The sequence below is a fragment of the Ochotona princeps genome, chromosome 1 (genome assembly GCF_030435755.1).
Source record: "Ochotona princeps isolate mOchPri1 chromosome 1, mOchPri1.hap1, whole genome shotgun sequence".
Classification (NCBI taxonomy): Eukaryota; Metazoa; Chordata; class Mammalia; order Lagomorpha; family Ochotonidae; genus Ochotona; species Ochotona princeps.
The window spans coordinates 96,953,184-96,971,071 of NC_080832.1; the positions used below are offsets into that span (position 1 = coordinate 96,953,184).

At 42.3% G+C, this 17,888-nt stretch overlaps 1 protein-coding gene across 1 annotated transcript in view; it reads left to right on the forward strand.

Moving 5' to 3' along the window:
- Positions 1 to 12,044, forward strand: part of CILK1 (ciliogenesis associated kinase 1) — a 39,116-nt gene extending 27,072 nt beyond the window's left edge. Inside the window, exons 7-13 of the mRNA XM_004599446.4 lie at positions 328 to 495; positions 3,488 to 3,808; positions 5,117 to 5,307; positions 5,417 to 5,565; positions 6,460 to 6,588; positions 10,843 to 10,965; positions 11,868 to 12,044. Of these exons, the coding sequence (XP_004599503.2) occupies positions 328 to 495; positions 3,488 to 3,808; positions 5,117 to 5,307; positions 5,417 to 5,565; positions 6,460 to 6,588; positions 10,843 to 10,965; positions 11,868 to 12,022 (1,236 nt within the window). The 3' untranslated portion in view covers positions 12,023 to 12,044. The remainder of the gene's footprint in view (positions 1 to 327; positions 496 to 3,487; positions 3,809 to 5,116; positions 5,308 to 5,416; positions 5,566 to 6,459; positions 6,589 to 10,842; positions 10,966 to 11,867) is intronic.
- Positions 12,045 to 17,888: the final 5,844 nt, after the last annotated feature.

Genomic DNA, 17,888 nt, shown 5'->3' on the forward strand with positions numbered 1-17,888 from the left:
CTTTTCCAAAACTTTGCCTCATGAAATACATATAGTTGGGGAAGTACTGATTTGGTTCAGAGTCAGAATCATAAAAGAGAGACTGTCTCAGGCAACGATGATAAACCAAGCTGGCCAAGAATCTGATCCTTTTCACTATTGCCCAGATTTCATGTTCTTTGCAGTCTTTATGTTAATGCATCTCTGCGACTCATCACCCACACTGCCATGCAGTGATTATAAGCAGGTTTGGATGTGGCTGCCTTTCCTTTAGGAGCACACCTGCTAGAACACAAACTCGTGTCATAGCAGTTAACTAAGCAAGATTTTCTGTTTTCCTTTTTTCAGACCGACTGGCCTGAAGGCTACCAACTTTCAAGCGCTATGAACTTCCGCTGGCCTCAGTGTGTCCCCAATAACCTAAAGACCCTGATTCCAAATGCCAGCAGCGAAGCAGTTCAACTCCTGAGAGACATGCTCCAGTGGGATCCCAAGAAACGACCAACAGCTAGTCAGGTTTTCCTCCATTTTCTTCTGTTTGATGCATCTCATGTGAAATGCATGTCTAACTCAAGTAATTACTAAAATTCACATAGAAGAAAGTTTAGTTAGTGTTTTAAGCGAAAAACAGTATTGATGTCACTAACTATATACCATATAAGATGTAAGAACTTAAAATACCTGGAACTTTGTCGAGTTAAAGGTCGTGAAGGCTGAAATGATACCAGTGCTTTGAAAATCTACATACAGTTCACATGATCATCACCGCATATGTGGAAAAGAAAATAAACAGATATAGTTATCTGTGTTTGGAGAATGTTGTCGTGTACTCATGAGTTCTGTATGGATTAAGATTACATTGGGGGCCTGGTGCAGTAGCCTAGCGGCTGAAGTCCTCGCCTTGCATTCACTGGGATCCCATATGGATGCTGATTCTAGTCCTGGCAGCCCCACTTCCCATCTGGTCCCTACTTGTGGCCTGGGAAAGCAGTTGAGAACAGCCCAAAAATTTGGGACCCTGCACCCATGTAGGAGACCCAGAAGAGACTCCTGGCTTCTGGCTTTGGATCTGCTCAGCTCCAGCCATTGCAGCTACTTGGGAAGTGAACCATCAGATGGAAGATCTTCCTATCTGTCTCTACTCCTCCCTGTATATCTGACTTTCCAATAAAACTAAATAAATCCTTAAAATCTTAAAAAAAAAAAAGATTACATGGGTTAATAAGCCAATGCTTGTTGTTGAAAAATAGCTTCTTACCTTGTGAAGTCCAATTTTTACAGATAACAGACATGAGATAACTGCAATTAACATTTTATTACACTTTACAGTTTCCAAATGCTTTTGTGTAGTTTATGTGATCTTAACCTAATAAGACTCGATGAAGTAAATATTGTTATTTTGATTCTGTAAGTGAGAGAACAATCTAAGACAGTTGAAGTGATTGGCCCTACCTGCTTATCCTATAAACAGGGCAAACAGTGCAGGTGACAGATGTCTGATCACGCAGGTTCTTCCAACTTGGAACCTCCTGCTTTCTCATCCTCCTTATCCCAGGCCATTTTGGCTTGTATATGGATTGCATCCCAAGGGGTACTCCCCTGCTTCCTGTAAGGACCCCTGGTGTTAGTGGTGCCTGGATCCATCCCAGCTTGTCTCATGAACAGTTGCACTACTCAGAAGATCAAACGAGTAACAAGTTCTAACCAGGAAACAAATGTGGCTAAAAGAAAGTGTTGATGGTATTTCAACAAAATGTCAGTGTGATGTTGGGATTTGCCATAATTGGTGGCCTAATGAAAGTGTGTAGAAAAGCAGTCTGGCAAAAGCTAAGAAGAAAAAGCTGGGAATCTGAATGTTTCAAGAGGGTTAGAGAGCTGTCAAAACGCACCTTTGCGGATAAAATCCACAAGTGATTTCAGGGTCCAAGAGTAAGTTTTCTGATGAAGCCAGTTCTTTCTTTGTTTTTTTAAAGATTAATTTTATTTCTTTGAAGAGTTAGAGAGAGGGAGAGACAGTAAGAGAGAGAAAATTTTCTGTCCACTGATTCACACTCCAGATGTGAAATCACTCACGTGAGCCAGGGCCAGGCTAGGCTAAAACCAGGAGTCAGGAGCTTCTTCCAGGTTTCCCATATGGATGCAGATGCCCAGGCATTTTGGCCATCCCTCACTGCTCTCCCAGGTGCATCAGCCAGGAAATGGATCAGAAGTGTAGCACCTGGGGCTGACATGGTGGTACAGCAAGCTAATACTCAGCCCTCTAGCCCCAGCATCCCATGTGGGCACCAATCCCAGTCCCCTCTGCTCTGCGTCCAGCCCAGCTGTCTGCTTATGACCTGGGAAAGCAGCAGAGAATTGCCCACATGGGAACCTATACTCATGTGGGAGACACGAAAGAAACCCTGGCTGCCTACTTTGGATCAGTTCAGCTCTGGATGTTGCAGCCATTTGGGAAGTGAGCCAGTGGGTAGAAGACCTGTTCTGTCTCTTCTTTTCTCTCTGTAAAATCTGCCTTTCAAATGAAAATAAACAAATCTTTAAAAAAGGAAGGCAGGAAGAGGAGCAGCTGAAACTAATACTGGCCATGCTATTGGATGTTGATGCCATGGGCAGCCGTTTCACCCTCTGTGTCACAGTTCCCGCCCCTGGACCCAGCTCTTTAAAGGTTGCATAGAGATGAAAAAGATTGTGTTACAAAGAATCCAGAGAAATGTGTGCTTTTAAGCACAGCGCTGGAAAACAAAAATACCCCCAAATCATTTGAGATTTTTGAAAGTGCCTCTAGATAAGACTCCACAAGCCAGATGCCAGAATCTGGGGTTTCTACCAGAGTCTCCAGATTTTGCTTCTGTATCTTAATGGAAGGTCATGTTACATTCAGGGTTTTCCACTCGAAAAGAAAACAAAGTCCAAGGCATATTATCAGGAAGAATTGTGAACTCTGGCACTTATAAGATTTATCCTCTGGCTACCCAGAAAACCCAACTGTCTAGAACAACAGGTACGATTTCCTCGTTAGTTGTTCCCGAAAGGAGAGGTTTAACTGTGTCCGGCGTTATGCTCTGGGCTGTTGTGCAAAAACGTGTGTACCTGCTTGTTTTGTCGTCTCTTCTTCTGAGTGCTCCAGAACTTTCTAGTTCACTCTTTTGTTCTGTGTTATTTCCTTCTCTCTTTATGGATTTAGGAAATGGGCTCAGAAGGGTAAAATATCATGTTTATGACATAAAACAAATCAGTCCCAAAATCTGGATTGACGTTGATCCAGAATGCTTTTCAGAAGTAGCAAAGGTAACAGTGGTGTCACTGGCTACTTCAGCCAAGTAGCTCTAAGTGCCCCATCCTGTATGCAACTCTCACGGTATCCTAGGGCGTGACCAGGGGTGTTACAATGCAGAATGCTGGGCTTAAGAACTGTAGGAAGCTGGTCACAGGAAGTGTAACACAGTGATCATGATGGTGTTTACTGTCCTGACTGACTTTTCTCCCATGGCCTGATTTGTCATTCCAGGCACTTCGATACCCTTACTTCCTTATTGGGCACCCACGGGGCAGCACCATGCCGAGTGTTCAGGATCCAGGAAAACCACAGAAAGACCTCCTGGAAAAGGCAGGCCCCGTTCCTCACATAAAGCCAGTCCCTCCTGTCCAGCCCCTAACCAAGCCACATCCACGGATTTCTTCACGACCACATCAAGCCAGCCAGGCCCCTCAGCATTTCACTTACCCCTACAAAGCAGAGACCTCCAGGAAAGACCACCCGAGCCATCTTCAGGAGGACAAGCCCAGCCCCTTGCATTTCCCATCCCTGCACAACAAGAATCCGCCGTCGGTAAGCAGCGAGTGTTCACCAGGGAGCCTGGTGTTTGGCTTCTTCTTCTTTTGACCCTACTTGCCGTGTGTATTTTCTTTCCCAGTCTAACTATAGTAGGTATATCTTTGCAAGAGTGTGGGAGGGTGAAGGCACCCTTGGCTGTGCAGTTGAAGATCCAAATTCAAGTTCTGGCTCTGCCTATTGGTCACAGTGCTGCTCCTGAAGGCAGCTGTCAGGTGATGAGAGCCCTCCAAGGTTCGACATCTCAGCTCTGCTGTGTTCCAGCTCCAAGGCCCTGTGCAGGTTGCCTGGCTTCCTCCGCTCCTCACATTCTATTCTGCAAAATAGAGCTAATCCTAAAATCCACTGGATATCATGGCTTTTGAGGACTAAATGAGCTAATACTTGCAAAGAACTTGGAATTGAACCAGGTACCTAGTTAGACCCTTAGTAAGAGTTAGTCACTGTTACCATTAAGCCCTGTTGATTAAGTTCCCTCATTTGTCAAAGGCCGATCTCAGTGCAGTGGCTTGCCTGCCAGGCAGGGTTGATTATGATGCTCATTAAGATGCTTTGAAATCCATAAATACCACTTTAAGATGAGTGGCCTGTCACTCATATTAACCCTATTAGTGCTCAGTGAGCCACATCTTTGTTTTCCTTTTGGGCTGGTTTTCAAAAAGGGGAAAATCAATATGAAATTCAGTAAACTGATACCCTGCTAAGAAATTCTTAGTGGTCCATAGCTTTGGGAGGCTGACTGTCTGGATTTTTGAGCAAGAAGGGCTCTTTTCTGTGAACTAGTATTTATAGAGGCCTGGCTACCAGCTGCCACAATGTAAGCCCCTGCAAAGGTAGTTTTCTAGACTTCAACTCAAATGCATGATTTGGACCTTTGTCATGTCGCAGAAGAATGTTGTAATTGCGAGACAGTGCAGGTCTACTGAGAAGGCAAAGAAGATATTTGAATTTTCTGGAACAGAGAAAGGTGACTGACACCTTAGCCATACCATCTTGGATCTCCATGTATAGCAGTGCAGGTGTAATGAGAATCCAGCCATCTTCCTAAAATATGAGAAAGATGTTAAGTTCCTATGTTCACATCCTTGTTGTATACAACCTGGTAGCCTTCCTGGATGGCTTTCACCACAGTGCTCTTGGGACATGTCAGGGAGGGACAGCGGTGTGAGAACACGATTGTGAGGATTAGACACACACTAGGCCTCAGGATCCTGCTTTCCGTGACAGAGGATGTTGGAGATTGCTTGCAGATGGGTTCCATTAATGCCAAGTATTTTGCTGCCCTTCCCCTGCTTGTTTATACAGAAAGTCCCAGCTGGCCTGGAGCTCAAAAATGGAGAGGTGAAGCCAAAGAGTAGGAGAAGGTGGGGTCTGATTTCCAGATCACCGAAGGATTCCGATGACTGGGCTGACTTGGATGACTTGGACTTCAGTCCCTCTTTCACCAGGATTGATGTGAAAAACAAGAAGAGACAGAGCGATGACACACTCTGCAGGCAAGTGGGCGCTGGTCCCTGTCAACGGACAGGGGCGGGGAGTTGGTGCCCGGCAGGATGTAGTCTCCTGTGCACACACACTGACCTAGGTCATGTCCTTTTGATTCAGATTTGAGAGTGTTTTAGACCTGAAGCCGTCTGAGCCTGTGAGTACCGGAAGCAGCGCCCCTACCCAGACTTCGTGTCAGCAGCGAGACACGCCAACCCTGAGGTCCGCCGCCAAGCAGCACTACTTGAAGCATTCCCGATACTTGCCTGGTAATGCATAGCACTGGCCTGTGCTAAGATCACGAATGAGCAGTCTTGTCCTTGGAGGCACGATTCCATTTTGGAACATGTTATTTGGGGGCTTCCCTTCAAAATTGGTGAGACAATCATAGAGATACTTGCTAAAAAGCCAGCCAGGACCTCCCCACCTACTACCGCTACCACCACCAATTTTTATCATTTTTTCAAAAAAAAATCTCTGAAAGGCAGAATGACGCAGAGAGCCATGGAAAATGTTGAACTAATTTGGTTCTGCATTTAATTTTTTTTTAATCTTTGAAGTCTGATGCAAAATTAAATGTGTATTTTATATCCTAAGCATATTTTAAATAACCTGCAAATGCATTTTAAATCATTTTTGTGTATACTTAAGGTATGTAACATGATACCTTATACATGTGGATACATGTAGATAGTAAAATGAGTGCTATAGTGAAGCAAATTAACATAACCATCATCTCATATAATAATTTTTTTTCTTTTTGTGACAAGAGCAACTGAAATCTACTCATTAAATGAGTTCCATATACAGTACAATTTTGTTGCCTGTCGTGTTCGTATTGTACATAGATCTCATAACTTGTATTTCTTACCTATATCTCTTCTTTTGCCTTCCTTCCCCACCCAACTCGCTCTGGGAACCACTGTTTTGTTCTCTGTCTCTATATATAAAAAATAAATAAATAAAATAAGATTCCACAGGTAAGTGAAATCATACAGTGTTTTTCTTAACTTATCTGGTTTATTTCACTTAGCCTAATGTCATCTGGGCTCATCCCGTTTTTGTGTGTGTGCACACTGAATAATATCCCACTGTGTATATGTATCACAGTCTCTTTATTCATCCATTGTGATTTGCATTTTAAAACCCCTTCTTCTTGACAGGAATCAATATAAGAAATGGCATCTTGCCAAACCCGAGCAAGGACTTCATTCCATCAAATCCATGGTCTAGTTCCGGTTTGTCTGGAAAGTCTTCAGGGACAGTATCAGTCATCAGCAAAATAAATTCAGGTGAGTGATGGGCTCTTAGTTCCCATGACAAAAAGCCAGTCCTCTGGCTTCAGCAAGACGAAGATGGACAGATGTGAGATGGGCTGTGGGACCAGGAGGACCTCTCTGGTTTCCTGCTTTGTTCTGCTCTCTCTTTCTTGGCAGCAAGCTCGGCCATACCAGCCCGTTCCCATAGGGGCCTGCCCTCAGGGATCATTGAAGAATAAGGCACATTCTCAGGTGGCTCATGGGAAAAACAAAAATAACTTTACAGACTCTCTTCAAGCCTGACCTCTGATTTGTAAGCCACCTCCTGTATGGTAGACATAGAGACAGGCCCCATGCGCCCCACTGCAGCTCATCCTGTCCATCTGGAGACCTGGCCTTAAGCCTGGGCCTCCAAAATCCCTCCGCCTGGCAGGTGCCTTCCCACTCTCTTTGTTAAGTGGATGAAGATACTGCATACCTCCTGCATGCTGACCAGCTGCCCCCTACAGAGTTTGCTCCTCACTGGAGCCCAGGCTGTGTGCTGCTTCCCCTCCATATCGCCTGGCTTTGCTTCTCCCTGCCTTTATCCTTCAGTTATTTGCATATTTTAAGGAAATACAAAGAAATAGATAACACTACCTCCCAGTTTAAGAAGTTAAACCTTGTAGACACACAGAAAGCCAGTGTCTAGGCCCTTGCCTTCTTCATTTCCTCTCCCTTTTCTCTGACCTGGCTTGATTTGGGTATTTTCTTTAATTCCTATGCATTCTCTGTAAATAGGTGTGACATTCCCGGTGCAGCTTTGCATGATTTAAAATTTATACAAGAGTACTAAAAAAGTTTACGGAAGATAGGATTAAAGTCGAGGATTATTTTGATGCTAAAATGTTTGAGATCCTCGTATAGATTTTTTTTATAAGATACATTTTTCATGAACTTTTTTTAGAGACTATATGTGTGCGTGGATTTCCAAATTTCCTGCACAAAAATGAACTTCTCTTTCACTTCTACATTTCTACAAACTTCTGAAACACCTTCAGATAGCATAATTGTGGGTCACCACTCCTTTTACGTATTTATTTTTAGATTTACTCAATTTATTTGAAAGGTGGAATGACAGAGTTAGGGAGAGACAGTGAGAGATCTTCATTTACTGTTCACTTCAAAATGGGCCAGGTCAAAATCATGAGCCTGGAGCTTCATCCAGCTCTGCCAATTGATGGGTGAGGTGGCTGAAGCCCTTGGACCATCTCCTGATGCTTTTCCAGGCACATTAAGACAGAGCAGGATCAGAAGTGGTGCAGCCTTCTCTGATCCTTACTTACTTCCAACTTTGGATCCCCACCCTCTCCTGCAATGACCATCAGGGTTGCCCTGGAGCACCCCCCCCCCAAACAAAACAAAACAAAACAAAACAAAACAAAAACAACAAAAAAATTAGAATAGATGGAGAACAACAAGGAAAGCTTAGAATCAGACAGGAAACAGTCAGCGGGGACTCACATACACCTTACTAGGTAGGACACGAAAACAAGTTACTCCTCACTGGGGTATTGAAGATTTCCCTGCACACCCCTCCTAAAATTGTTCTGTGCCTCAACTATTGACATATACCTTGTTAAAGTTATAAGCCAGTTTGGACTATCCTAAAATCTGCTAAGTTCAGTAGAAATTATGCTTCAATACAATAAAATAAAATGCTAAATAAAAAATGAAAATAGACTCGAGACAGCTGAATAATATCCTATAGCCATTTTAAGGTGGATAGAAGCCGGTTGTATATAAAATAAAATTGAAATGTCAATGAAGTAGTCACAGGATGTGGTTAAGAACTTGCATTTTCTAACATATCAGTCACTCATTACCATTTCAATTAACCCCATAATGTTGTAAACTGTTGTTGATGTTATGTTATGACTTTTAATTGGTCTGGATGATATTCTGCCAGCTCTGCTTTTAGACCAGAGATAGACTCTATGCATGGTACTTGCTTGCAGTGAAAAAAAGCATGACTGGATTTGAACTGTAATAATGCAATAAGGTGGAGGGATCCACCATGGGGGGGAGGGTACGTAGAGGGGTTGGGGGAATCCCAGAGCCTATGAAACGATGTCATAAAATGAAATGCAATAAAAAAAAAAAGAAGTGGTGCAGCCAAGACTTGATTTGGTGTCCAAATGAGATACCAGCAATGCAGTCTTAACCCACAGTACTCTAATATCAACCTCCAAGCATTATCACTCATTTTAATAAATATGTATGTAGTAGTTATGCACACACACATATATAGCTATATAATACCATAATTCCTTATTTATCCCAGTTCATAATTCTCTATTGCTTGTCTTCTTGTTGAACACATACACGTTGTTTACAGATTTTGCTATTACAAGGAGTACTGAAGTGAATGTTGTTTCAATCTGGTCATTGTGCCCACCTATTTTTATTTTAAAGATTTATTTATTTTATTACAAAGTCGGATATACAGAGAGGAGGAGAGACAGAGAGGAAGATCTTCCATCCGATGATTCACTCCCCAAGTGAGCCGCAACGGTCGGTGCACACCTATCTGAAGCCAGGAACCTCCTGGTCTCCCACGCGGGTGCAGGGTCCCAAGGCTCTGGGCAGTCCTCAATTGCTTTCCCAGACCACAAGCAGGGAGCTGGATGGGAAGTGGAGCTGCCGGGATTAGAACCGGCGCCCATATGGGATCCCGGTGCATTCAAGGCGAGGACTTTAGCCGCTAGGCCACACCACCGGGCCCTGTGCCCACCTATTAAGCCTTCTCTGGTGCAACTGATAGCACAACTACTAGTTAAAGGGGGCGCACATGTCTGACTTTGGAGATGCTGCTCAACTGCTGTCCAGCAGGTTATCCTTGATGCTACTTGGTAGCGCCAAAACTAAAATGGTGTTAATGTGATGGATGTGCAGTGGTTTCTTATTCTAAATTGTTTCTTCATCCTGTTTTCTAATGACAGTCCTAATCTTTTGTTTATTGTCTGTAGTGGGTTTTTCCATCCTTTTGTGACTTACCTGGTCAAATGATGTTTTTTTTCTTTCTGTATCTTTATCTTGAAAAAATGCCAAGTTCCTCTAGCTGAAGGACATGACTCCTCCCTCACACTTGCATTCCAAGCCATTCATCCCACACTGCCTTAAGTAGTTGCCAAGAACATTCTGTGTTATGGCAACAGAACAACTGTACTTATTCACTCTTTTTCCCAATGGATAGAACTTCTGTTTGTAGAAGAGCCTATCACAACATTCTTCATTATGTCATGTGTGCTTTTAAGCTTAAATAATAAGCATTATAGATAGTCACTGAACCCTTACCTCACTGTATGCAAGGTGTTGCAAACATGAGAGGCAGACAGTTGTGTCCTTCGTAAAGCACTCTGAAATGTGACACACAAAGTAAATGTATCTAAGATTTTTCATTAAGGGTTGATTTTCCTGATTATGGACAGGAATATTTAGCATGTACTTATTTTAATAACTAAACAATTGGGACTGCCATTATAGTGGAGCAGGTTAAGAAGATGTACAGAACACCAGCATCAGTAGGAGTGTTGGTTGCAGCCCCAGCTTCTCCACTTCCAATCCAGTTCCCCCCAATATACGTGGGAAGACAGCAGAAGATGGCCCAACAGCCCACTGATATGGAAGACTGGATGGAGTCCCAAGCTCCTTGATTTGGCCTGGCCCATGTCTACCTGCTGCAGCCATCTGGGAAAGGAACCAGCAAATGGAATCTCTCTCTCTCTCTCCCCCTTTCTCTCTCTCTTTCTCTCTTTCACCCGTACCTCTGTAACCCTGCCTTTCAAATAAATAAATAGTTTTTTAAAAATACCTACATAAGCAAGAGAATCTATGTGTTGATCAGTAGAAGAGTTTTGAAATGAAATATGTTTTAGCATTATTGACAGAGAAGGATAACAATTCTGGATTAATGGAATGCAGAAAGTAATTTCAAAGTAGGCTAAGTCTATTTTTAAAATAAATACAAATGTGCAGGTCTCCTTTCTGAAGTGCACTGCACAGCACTGCTTGGTTGCGTCTGCTGCAGTATACTGTCCTTGCCCTCCTGGGCTTCCTGACTGTGGAGGTGGGTGGAATCCTGGGCTCAAAATTCACCTTTTTCATTGTAACTTGTTTTTTTAACCCTTACTCACTTTTTTATTATTCTTCATAGATGCCCTTTAACAGACTGTGGGCTCTATATACTGTCACCTCTGGTGTCATATGTACTTGTCTTTGTAATGAGTTTTTGCTTTTGCCAATCAGTTGGTTCCGGCTCTACAAGCTCTAGTGGAATGACTGGAAACTACATCCCTTCCTTTCTGAAAAAAGAAATCAGTTCTGCTGTGCAGAGGGTACACCTGGCACCTGTCCCAGACCCTGCCCCTGGTAAGTTCTGTGGCAGATGATTCATGAATCGATTCCACAGTTAGTTACAAAACAGCTGCTGGGTGCCAGACATGGTATAGACCTGGGATCTACCAATGAAGGAGGCCGACAGAACTGCTTGCTCTTGGCGCACTTGCACCCCACAGCGGCTCGACTCCTCAGCGCTGAGGAGGGAAACCAAGCAGGCAGGAAGGAGGTAGTGTGGGAACAGACCACAGTTCTGTGCAGTGTTGGGGAGACTGTTCCAGTCATAGGAGTTCTTCAGCTTGAGACAGGGATTGAGACAGGACAGGCCTGGAAAATTCAAGCAGTAGCCAGGGAGCCAGAGTGCAACAGTGTCATTGGTGAGATGGGGATGTAGCCACAGGGGTCAGAGGGTGACTGGAGGTCACAGTGCTGGGAGGTCCTGCCACAGGCCCTGGGATGCACTGCTGAGTTCTGAGGAGGACTGAGGTTCTGACATCTGTCCCCACCAGCTCACTCATCACTCATGCTGCTGCTGCTGCTTGTCATTGCACAGAAGCAAGAGCCAGGTCAGGGGCAAGGAGACCCAGTGAGGAATCTGATGCAATGGTTTGGGCAGAAGATGATGCTAGTTTGGGAATAGTTGAATTGGCAAGGAAAAAAATGCCAGATTCTGAGTATATTTTAAAGCCTGAGCAAACAAGATTTGCCAGCAAGTGAGAAAGCTAGAGGGGCCAGAGATGACTCCAGTATTTTTGACTGAATGAACTGTAACTCTAGAATTGTCCTGAACTGAGGGAGAGAATACTGCGAGCCTTCAAATTCAAACTGCACCTCTTCAAATTCTCATTTTCTGACACTTCTGGCACCAATATGTGTTTGTCTGCCCTTTGCTCACTTAGTACCCTAACAGCCTGACTTTTTCTATTGCACTGCAGGTTATTCTTCTCTGAAGGCAGTGAGACCTCATCCTGGGCGACCTTTCTTCCACACACAGCCCAGAAGTACCCCTGGCTTGATACCACGACCTCCAGCTGCCCAGCCAGTGCATGGCCGGACGGACTGGGCTTCCAAGTACGCGTCTCGGCGATGACCATCTCAGCCACGAAGCCCTTTGTAAGGGGAAAGCACGACACTTTCCGTTAGTTAACCGGTGTTCCACCTGCCAGAGACACATGGCTGGTGTTAGAGCAAAACAACTGTTTGTAGCTACCCTTCTGAAATGAGACATTTCAATATTCTTTTTAAAAGTTTTTTTTAATATTGATTTGGATGCAATACCCTTTTTTGTACGAAATTATTTTATTCTAAAACTGGGTCCCATTATTTTCTTAAACCAGCAGCATTTTGTATATATGGGTTATGTTTTAGCATTTTATACAGCCAACTTTGTAATGAACTTTTTTAAAGATTAAGTGACTTTCCTTTGTGGTTCCAGATGATATTTTATACAGATTTTGAAAAATGTAATAATATTGATGCAGTATTGCAACAGGAGTGCAGTTTCAGACTATGTGATAAGGGTTATTTACTTGGTGTCTGCCAATATTTGGAAAGTAGTTAAATTTTAAATGTGGCTTATTAGGTACTTCAGACTCTTGGGTTGATATTAGAAGAGTATTCCTCTGCTATTAAGCATTACCATTACCTTGAGTTTTTGATTCCACTGTGCAGTTTGAAAGGTACTGTTATGTAAGTCACTTTAACTTTACGCCCCAGACGAAAGAACTCCAAGTAAATATTTGCACAGCAACTTTTCATGTAGTTACAGATACCCCCCCCCCAAAAAAATCAACCTTCGTGATGATATGCCTTCATATTATATTTTCTTCCATTTTTGAAATCATGCAAGTACTAATGAAAGGGGTGCTTTTCATGACAAAATATTCTCCACAGAAAGGTTAACACAGTCAGTTAAAATTATGTCCCTGCCAAGATACACGACCAAAAGGAAAAACAGGTTTGAAAGGCCATGGAAAATTTATTATAACTGCTGAAATTTTGCATTTCTCTCAGTACTTTAAGCCTGGCTGGAAGCAGCCGGTGAGTAATCTTGTGTCCTAGCTGAATTCTCAGGACATTCTTAGGAGGGGTAAATATTTATGGCAGGAGTTGTATTCATTTGCAAAGTGACAGGGATCAAGATGTTAGTGACCATAACGTGCCACATCTGAACTCCTAACCACCTTGTGTAGTTTCTTTCGAGAGTTAAGAACTCTCTTAAGCAGAGGCTGTTCCACTAAGAGCAATGTTTACAGTGATTTTTTGAAACTGACAAAGCTAGTTTGGAGATGGCGAAACAGGAAAGGTCCATTCTCATCCATGTCTGTGTGGCCTATGGTTACCATGCAGGCAAGAAGGAAGGTCACCATCACGAAGTGTAACATCATCTTAACAGTATGTTGTCTCGTGGTGCCCCCAGGGATCAAACTGCTCTTTTGGGTCCAGGTTCTAGAACCTAGCAAGTTGAACCACAGGAAATGTGCGCTTTTTAAAGATTGAAATGTATCAATAAGGCACTTACCCATGGTTCAACCTAATAGGTTGGCAAATGATTACTTTGCTATGTTAAGAATCCTTAACAAGTCACATGCCTTCCAAAGGGCTCTAATGTAAAACCAGGAAGTAATTTATACTTTAGAGAATCTGGCTCAGAAACATACTTGACCAAGCACTATGACCTCGGGCATGAGAAAAGCACATAATGGGCGTGGATTCAATAGGTGATTTTGTCCTGTCAACAAGCTGGCAGCGAAGCTTCAGAAAATGTAAATACAAGCACAACTTGAAGCTGAACTCGTTTCTGCAGTCTATTTTCAACTCGTTATCTAAAGCAGCAGAAAATGTTCTCAGAGATGAGTCCTCTACAATGAGGTTAATATTTATTTTCTCTTTCTGTATTATATATAAAAAGTAAATTAATCTGAAACCTTGCTCAGCTTCGTGGAAAGCTGATCCGAGATTGTATATACCCCTTAGCGAGGCAGATAGGTTATCAATACTCTTTATACTCTAGTTTGTGTTAAACTCATTCCTTTGGTTTTTTTAATTGAAAAAATCGAGTTACCTGATTATTGCACATAATAAAACAGTTTTTATAATCCTTTTGTAGAGCTCAGTTTTTAGAAAATACTACCCTTTTTTTTCTTTTTATTCTTTCCTTTGTTTATTAACAACTTCCCTCGGGAAGCCAAATGTGTTCATGTGAAAGCCACGGAGCTGATATACAGTTGTGAACACCAGAAGACTGTAAGAATTATGTAAATTCTAAAAGACCAGTGACATTCTATAAATGACTCCCCTCCTCACCGAATGGGTGAAGAAGATTAGTTGTGTGTGCAAGCTTTGTGCGAAAGAAGGGAAGAGTGACCGTTTTTTGTTAAGTGAAAATAAAATGCTTTTTCATTTATTTCTTATTACTGTAGAACCAATAAAATATCATGCAAGATATCAGTAGGAATGAAGAGTTTCACTGTACCTAACCATGATTATACCTCATTTACAGTGAGAAAGCTTTCTGAGATATAAAGAAATGGTACAGAGCTGGCTCTCATGCTGTAACCAGAGGTTCAGAATCCAGTGTGCTAAGGGGGCAGGTGTGCCTCCCTTAGAGAAAGCCCGGGGTGGGGGGGCGGGGGGAAGGGAGGGCCTGCATTTGCATTGGAGCTATTAGCACAGTTGTTCATTTTATAGGACAATTCCATGCATTACCAAATCTTCACCTGCTTCATACATTTTAGCAGGAAGATCATTGATTTCCCAGTAATGTGTCCACACATCTCTTGGCTGAAGAACTATAAACATCTAATAAGATAATACATGGTTTTCTGAAGTTATCAAAAATTGAGCACAATCGAGGCAAACCACGGCAGACACAATCAGGATTGTTACCTTTTTCGACACCGCTATAGGCACTGTCTCTGGTCATTGGGCACCATGATTTCTTGTGAAGTAGCTTTTCCCTGGCCTCGTGTGTGTGTGTGTGTGTGTGTGTGTGTGTGTGTGCACGCACCATTTAGGATAGGAACAAAGAAGAATGCAGGCTGTATGTTTCGGCTCCGTATATGACCAAAAGCAATATGTTTTTAAGAAAATGTTTTACATACTGGTTATTTTATATCATCTTAAGCATATATAGCAACCTTTTTTGTTCAATGTTTGTGGTTAATTTTTAGAGTTATTTTTACAATTTCCAACCAGATGTACTGTACTTTTCTATTTATTGTGAATAGCTTTTCATGAGAACCATTAAGAAGACAAACTGGAGGTATTATCGGTATTATTAGTTTGTTATAGACATTGTATTAATGTGAATTGACAATGATCTGAAATGTCCTCTGATCTCAAATATCTCAGAATGGATAGTAGCTTAGTCACCCAGATTTGAGTACAATGAAGTAATTGAGAATATTTTTATTTTATTTATAAAGTAAATATTCATAATAATGAGAAGATATGACAGAAAACCACTTAAGCAACACTTCAGAAATTAATGCTTTTTGATTGAATAGCTTGTCCTAAGGTGTTTAAAAATGTTAAGTCAATGTGAGAAAAATTCTCTTCCAAATAAAGTTACACTTTAAGAACAATTTATTTAAGTGTTATGTTTTCCTTTGCTTTCATGCTTCTCCATCAAAATTCCTAATGTTCACGCATTAGTTCTTTTGAAACTTCGCTGTATATAACTGGAACAGTACTAAAGATGTTTCATCCACTCGACTGCTAAAACAGAATGTTACATTCACCAGTAACAGTCACAACAAAGTTTTTTTTATAAATAAGAGGCAAGGCAGCTGACTGACTGGCTAACTGGCCAGTCGGGACCAACACCCCTTACCAGAGTGCAGCCCCTAACAGCACATTTGCAGGGTTTTTATAGGGGTGGTTTACAATAGCTTGTAGGGTGAGGAAGGAAAGACCACACATTCCTTGTTTATCTTGGCTGGGCAGCCCCTGTCTTCCTCTTCTCAGGTCCTGGCTCCGACCTTGGCATCACCTGTGACAAACAGATTCCGATCTTAGAGTTATCTGTGGGTAAATTAGACTGGGGTCTTGATTTATGGTGACTAGGGGGCCATTGGCGCTAAAGGGCACGTAGGCCTTTAGGCCTGCAAGCTCACACAGTTTCTTCACCAAGCAAGAAAGCAGAAGTTACAAAAGCAAAAAGTATAGCAATTAGCCTTGTTTACTCCATTTTGATTTCAACTCTACAAGAGAAGTTTGTGAAATTCAGCATTTTTAAAAGATTTGTTTCTTTTTATTTGAAAGGCAGATTTTTTCAGAGAGAACATCTTCCTTCCGCAGATGCACTCCTCAAATGCCTGCAGGGCCAGAGCTGAACTGATCCAAAGCCGAGAGCTCCTGGGTCTCCCACGTGGGTGCAGGGTCCCGAGGCTTAGAGCCATCCTCCCCTACTTCCCCAGGTCAAAAGCAGAGAGCTGGATCAGGAAGCGGAGCGCCCAGGACTAGAATCAGCGCCTACGTGGGATGCTGGCACCAGAGTGGAGGATTAGTCAGTGTGCTCCTGCACTGGCTCCTGAAATTTACCTTTCTGCAAGTTATGTGAGTGGAATGTTTAAAAAATGAAGACCGTTTTGCAGCAATTTCTTGTGACTAATTTCATCCCACTTAGTACCTGTCGTGTGTGTGTGTGTATGTGTGTGTAGCTTTATTTATTTGTTTATACCCTTTCACAGCACATTTACCTGTGCAATTACTTCCTTTATAAGAAGCTCACAACTCCATGAACTACAAGCAGGATGCCACAGGAAATGCGCTTGCTCAACATGCGACTGGAGCTGGCACTGTGTAGTAGATGAAGCTACCACCTGGGGCACTTCAGTAGGGCAGTGATTTCTGTCCTGACTGTTCCACTTCCAATCCAGTACCCTGCTAATGGCCTGGAAAGGGTGACAGAGGATGGCCCAAGTGCTTGGACACCTGCCACCCTGTGGGAGATTCAGATTAGACTCCTTGCTCCTGGCTTCTGACTCTGCCGTGGGCATTGCTGCCACTTGGTGGGGGAACCAAGCAATGGTTCATGTGTCTCCTTTCTCTGTACTTCTAAAAAAATACATCAATATATTATTATTTTATTTAAGTTAATTAATGAAATTAATAAAATTTATTTAAATTTAAATCTAAAATGTAAATATTATGAATAAAATAAATATGCTTGAAAGGATTTTGTATCAGCATGATCTATCAGTCACATGTGTTGTGTAGGCAAATCCCTAAATGTGCCTCTCACCATCAGAAACTGCTGACCTTCTTGTGACATCATGGGGATTTGTCTAGCTTTTTGTCTTTACATTTGGCCTATCCTGCTGTGCAGTAGCCCCACACTATCCAACTCTCAGCCATCTGTCCTGATGTGAAAATATACTGTTAGAACAGGGTCTGATATCAGGCCTTTGTAACTAAGCCTAGATTCTATGAAAGTGGATTCCCTCTTCCTGGAGTATTTAGAGGAAAACTTTTTGTTAAAATTGGGTTTTGTTAAATCAATTTTACATTATTCTGAATGGGTAAGTGAAGGGTTAAGGCTGGGAGGAAGATGTTCAGGGATACCTTCAGACTATGAGTAAAATGGTCCTCCGTTGAGGGCACCCCTGCCAGGGCCTTTCAGGAGTTGCCAGAGAATGAATTGACTGCAGTGTGCCCTCATAGAATAATCATGTTATCATTAGAGAATGTCTCATTTCTCTGCAGGCCTATGTCATCATGGAAAATTAAACTACCTTGGTTACTCTTTCAGGTAAACAAAACTGCTACAGTGGTTTATGCTAACAAGGTTGACCATTAAACACTATCACTTTTGAAGGGTAAAGAATGTAGGACAACATCACCAGTTTGGGATCATGCAGCAGATCAATTAGAAGTGAAGAAAAGGAAAGAAGTGATCAACCTATAATGCTTGTTCTTTCTACCTAGTTCAGTGAAAGTGAATTCCTGTACAA